The 6,000-nt window shown below is 33.9% G+C and overlaps 1 protein-coding gene across 1 annotated transcript in view; it reads left to right on the top strand.

Moving 5' to 3' along the window:
• Positions 1-1,773: 1,773 nt before the first annotated feature.
• The window catches only part of LOC131870357 (glycine-rich protein 2-like), a 42,444-nt gene continuing 38,217 nt past the window's right edge, over positions 1,774-6,000 (top strand). The window contains exon 1 of the mRNA XM_059215877.1: positions 1,774-1,939. Within this exon, the coding sequence (XP_059071860.1) occupies positions 1,774-1,939 (166 nt within the window). The remainder of the gene's footprint in view (positions 1,940-6,000) is intronic.

Raw genomic sequence — 6,000 nt, 5'->3', positions numbered from 1 at the left:
AAGGAGTGGCCTTTAAAGCTGATGTGGAGCTCCCCAGTTCTTCCAAAAGCAGGAGTCTTTACCTGGTTTGCTCTGAAGAAGCGCATCCTAACAGGTGAAAGATTGAGCATATTAGGGTTCTTAGGCCCTTTCAGATGTGTAATGTGTAAGAAGGTAGAGGAATCCCTAGACCACTTGCTCTTACAATGTGAGGAAGCACAAATGGTATGGAATTTCCTATTAGGGAAGTTAGGCTGACAAACTCCACTTCCTAATTCAGTCTTTGAACTTCTCTCTAGCTAGAATATACCGAGTCACAGATCAGTCTTCTCCAGTGTCTGGTTAGTGGCACCGTCCCTTGTAGTATGGGAGATTTGGAAGGAAAGGAACAGAAGGATATTCCAAGAGATAGAGGAATCGTCGGAGAGCTTGTTATCAAGGGTTGAAAGAGCAATATCAAAATCAGTGTTAGCAGCAGCTAGAAATCATAACTTAACAAAATATCCTTATTCCAGTGAAGACAATTTTATCCAAGCAAACTGGCCACTTGTGAATTGCCAACCCGTTAATGGGTCCTGGAGGGTTAGTCCCCTTTCGGAACCAACAAAAGACGAGGTTAAATGGGAACTGCCAACAAAGGAGTGGATTAAAATTAATTTTGATGGGGCCTCTAGGGGGAATCCGAGTATCTCAGGAGTGGGAGTAGTTGCAAGAGATGATAAAGGGGTTATCCTATTCAAGGGAGCTCGACGACTACAAAATGGGACAAATAACGAAGCGGAAGCATAGGCGGCACTAATGGCTACGAAATTGGCCATAAACATGAAAGTGTCAAAATTACATTTGGAAGGGGATTCCCAAGTGGTTATCAATGCAATAGCGAAAGGTAACACCCCCTCATGGAAACTATCTCATTGGGTGGAGATAATATGCGAAAAACTCACCTCTTTTGAAGCTTTTCGGGTTTCCCATGTTAGGAGAAGTGCTAACACAGTGGCGAACCTTCTCTCAAATGCTGGATGTGATATGACATGCCAAGTGGCCAAGTGGTGGAAGGGTAATGGTAGTGTATGGAAGTGGTATTAATGCAGTTCATGAAGCTACAAACCAGTAAGCACGCTAGACGGCTCGCAAGGATGAGTAATCACTATCACTGGCATAATAATTAATGTGGTAGTTCAAAAGCACAGAACCTTGGTTTGAGACAATGGCGGTGGGTAGGAAATCTGTTGTGAAATCTCTTTCCATTTATTTCACAGATCATGCATTTATACCTAGCCGTAAACGACGACGGATTTATAATTAATTTGAAAGTTGTGCAATGTATTCGCTAAAAACTGGCTTAATGAAGGTTGTTTGTGTCTTTGCAGTTTAGTTATTCTGGTTTAACAGGTTGCGAGCAGGTTCAATGGAGGCTAAGTTTCGGACAAGCATTTGCAAGGTCTTTTCAAATACAAGGAAGAGAAGTTGTGGAGTGCTGCTTGGTTAATGCTGGGGGAGGAATTGGTGCATACCCATTTCGGGTACAGAACAAATATGGAGGTCTACTCTTTGATAATGGCCTAGGCGTGTGAATTCGAGCCCAAAGTGGAGAAAGTCAAGCTAACAATGAAAAAGCTTGTTGATGAGGATTACTTAATTAATCTTGATTCCATCCTGGAATGGGTGATCCCCTAGACAGGAATTCGCATCCGGGAAGGTGAAGCAGAGGAGGAGATACTACCATTTGTCAGGGGACCAGAGAGTCGTTTAAGTGAGCAATGCAGGGAATGAGCTCGCATTGGCTGGGAAGCCATGAAGCTCCGTGTCAAGTTGATACGAACATATGAGGTCCTTAAGGCACTTAAGGTGGTGGTGCGCATGGAGGTGGGAAGAGAGCTCTGGGACCGATTTGAGGAGGGGAGAGCAGTACAGTTTCTAGCTAGCTTGGAAGGTGACCTAGACTTCGAGAACTTAGACTGTATTCTGAAGATGAAGACTGAAGCGGCCAAAGGGAAAGCCTTGGCGGATATCGATGATGAGGAGAGGAAGATGCCAAACCAGAGCGACTCGGATTGAGCGGTCATGGTGCAAAAATCTATGTTTTTTGCTTTCTGCTTTTGTTGTTTTTTCAAAAACAAAATTTTTTATGGATTACTGTAATATGTCGTGCATGAATGCATAGTACTGCGTTACTTTTTTTCTATTTTGTTGGAACTCTGCATAGTAGGTTTGAACTGAATTTGGGCTGATGTTGATATCTGTTTGGCCTTGTAGATTGTAACTTTTTTCTTGAAAATTAATATATCCAAAATTACCGATCAAAATAAAATAAAATTGAACATGTAAAATAATTTGTATTAATTGAACTGACTTTTTAGTCAATTACTTTCACTAAAACTTATAATTTAATTAGTTATAAACAAGGGAAAAGAGGTCATTAATATTTATATGTGGGTTCAGAAAGGAAACTTAGTTAATGAATTAATTAGTTTCATCTAAGAAATAATTACTCATAAATTATTGATTGGAAATGGAAAGTAAATCTGGGAGAGAAAAGCTATGGGATGAAAATCAAATTAAATGTGGTTTTACTCTTTTTTTCTTTTAAAAGGCAATATAATTAGAAATATTATCTTAAAATATCCCCTTAAATCTAGTTCATCACTAGCACCAACATCATTGGTCTCAATATTTTTGATTCAATATTTTTTATTATGATGCAGCAACTTATCCAGTATAATTTGTAGATGTTGCAGAGTAAGTTGTTGATTCTTTTATTGAATCTATTATTCCATAAATAGTCTATTTTATTATGTAAGTAAATTAAATAATTTTATTCATATAGAAATAGTTTAATATGAAAATATAATAAAATGAAATAAATTAAAAAAAATCGATTTAAAGTTTTATCTAAAAATAAATAAAAATAGAATAACTAAACTTGAAAAAAAAAACTACAACAAAATCAGCCATCCAATCCTTGCAAAAAAGGTTTTCAAAATCTGCATAAATTTGGATACATTAATCTGCGCAAAGGGTAGCAAACTAGCAAAGAGTCATGGTAGATTTCGTAGAACTCTTTGAATGCATTCTTCTTCTTCCATTCTTCCTCAGGGTAGATTTCGTAGAACTCTTTGGAATGCATTTTTTTCTTCCATCCTTCCCATGGTAGATTTTGTAGAACTCTTCTGAATGTATTCTACTTCTTCCATTCTTCCCAGCAAGATCCACAATAATGAAATGAAAGAAAAGCCCTAAATTTTAGTATTAGTATAAAGATTTTAGGGTTGTGGGGGAACTTTACATCTAAGGGCTAAGATTAAATCTAATCTAAGGGTTGAGATTGCTTACTTAATTTGTTTAGTTTAAATTTCAGTATTCACTATAATAAAAAGGAAATTCTTTCCTTCATATTTAAATTTAACTTCATGAGGGTATTTATTTTGTGAAGATAATTTTATTTAAGACAAATATTAAGTAATCTTTTTGTTGATAAGCATAAATTTAGATAAAATAAATAAAAATCAATTATAGTAAATTTATCATTGATTTGATTGGTTGGTTGTTATGTTCTCTTGTATAAAAATTAATCATATTTATATTAAATTAATTGGTTATTTTATAAATAGATATTAACACCCTTAATGATAAATTGCACCAGTAGTTTTGAACCTATGATTTAATCAACTCATTATTTAATTACATGAGGATTAAAATTTAAAATGCTAAGGGATAAAATTGTGTTGAAGATTGTTTTTTTTGATAATTAGTAAGTTATCTAAAAAACTTTAAAACTTTCTTATTTGCATTTCTATAAATTTAAAAATCATTTGTTAAATTATATTTATTAAAAAGAATAATCTTAATTTAAGTGTTTGGAAATTTTATTAAAACAAAAAAAAACAAAAACAAACAAACAAAAAAAAACCAAACAAAAGGATTTTATTTCTTTTCATATTTGGATGATAGTTGGGTAAAGTTTACTTTTGACCTTATCATGTGCTCTCTAATTATTTAAATAAGACTTTACTTCTAAAAATTATTTAAATGCTATATAATCCTTATATTTGGGATAAAAATGGATATATGTTGCCGATGAATTATAATTAAGAGATCAAATAACATATGAAATACATTATTATTATTTAATGAAATGTAAGTTCCTTCAAATTATTTAAATTATGGTATAGTGTGTTAAGTTTGATAAATGTTAAACTCTTTTCCAAAGTCTTGCTATTTAATCATTTAAAGCAATTTAGTACCTTTCAAGTATTAGGATTCACATTTAAAGTAGTGTTATCATTGTAAATGAAATTTATGTTACTTCATATGGAAAAATTAGTTGGGCTTATTATTAAATACTTTTCACTTCAAACAAATAGGTGTTAAAATTCATTTCCAAAGTCTTTTTATTCAATCATTTAATTTTCTTTCAAGCAAATCAGTACTAGGATTCATACTTATTGTGTAATGGTTTGTTCCAAAACAATTATATCTTGCAAGTAATTCAATTCATTTTCATAAGTTATCTTTGAAAGTATCATGGTTTCCAAGCAATTAGTAATTTCATGTATTTAGTTCAAGTTTTTAAATTTTTAATTATTTTCATAATTTTCCTTTGGAGAAAATACTATTCCCAAGTAGTCGATTTGTTTATGTTCCCTTCAATTATGTGAAATTTATACTTTAGTTTTTAAATTCAATCGATAATTTCTTGTATGTAATAGTTTATTTTTCATAATTGTATTGGTATATTGCTTCATGAAAGATTAATGAATTCAAAGTTAAATCCCTAGTTAGATAACTAAACAAAGAGGAGTTGAAACCAAAAATTAGCGGCATTCGGTATCTATAATGCCTCTGGGTCACACTTACAGGTAATGCCATTGTGTTGAACTACTCCACTTAACGCCTAATAAAGCTGCAACAACGACGTGTGTAGCATCGTCCCTCTAAATCGTCGGGGAGAAATAAGGGTCATTTGGAAGTTAAAATCCAAGGGGTGGATAATCCCTCTTGGATTGATAATCTAAAAAGATAAAATTTTAAATGAACTTTGCATCCGCTTAGTTAAACCTTAGAAAACCCCATTAGGGTTTGGTTGTGTGTTATGATCTTGGAAATTTATTTTATCCTAATGATTTCAACGGATGATAACGGATTAAGGGTGACGTATTTAATAGGAAATAAGACTTAGTTATCTTAGGCCACAAGCGGAAGGCCACCTTGAGCCTTTTTGCTATAGAGCTACCATCGTGGGTAGAAACCGCAAAGAAACTGTCTGGGACATTGACCCTAGAAAGGGTTGCGTACCCACCAAACAGTTTACATTAAACCATAGTTAGAAACCAAAACTACATACTTTACGCCTTGATCTTGTGCCGAAACAGGTATGTAGGTAGTCTAGGGATTGAGTTGTCCCTTGTACTCAAGCGTTCAGGGATGGGGATTAGGATTTTGTTAAGGATGAGTTGATCATTTTTTATTGAAGTTCCTTGGTCTTTCAATGAAAGGGTATAGTAACACTAATTGGAAGATTATAATTAATTCAATGCATACTCGGAAGGGATCCCGTATGGATTCGCTTGACTTCCCAAGGCTTTAGGCCGAATTCCGAGGTGGAACTCAAGCTTGTTTATTTTAAATTTTTTATATACTCCTAAATACGGTGACCTCAATGCATTCCTAGTAGGGGAGTGTAGTCTTTAGAGAGTGACTTAGGACCCTAATAGTCTCGATGAGTCTAAAGTCTCTGGCTAGAGCATTGCCTATTCTTTGAATAGATGCCTACTCCATTTGGGTAGATGGCTATCCCGAATTGGATAGATGAAACTCCCCGTCGCATATGGATAGATGCCTAACCCATATGGTTAGATACCCAGAGTATGTGATTGAATCAAACACAATTAAAAATAAGTGGGAATAAGTAATCCTCAAAAAAAATAAAAAAATCAGTTGAGTTTTTTTTTGGATTAAGTTAAGTGGGTCATTACATTTTATGTGGCATTCTTGAATGGTTGAATTACCATGATGTAATGT

Source organism: Cryptomeria japonica, chromosome 2 (genome assembly GCF_030272615.1).
Source record: "Cryptomeria japonica chromosome 2, Sugi_1.0, whole genome shotgun sequence".
NCBI lineage: Eukaryota > Viridiplantae > Streptophyta > Pinopsida > Cupressales > Cupressaceae > Cryptomeria > Cryptomeria japonica.
This window is presented reverse-complemented; position numbering and strand designations above follow the sequence as displayed.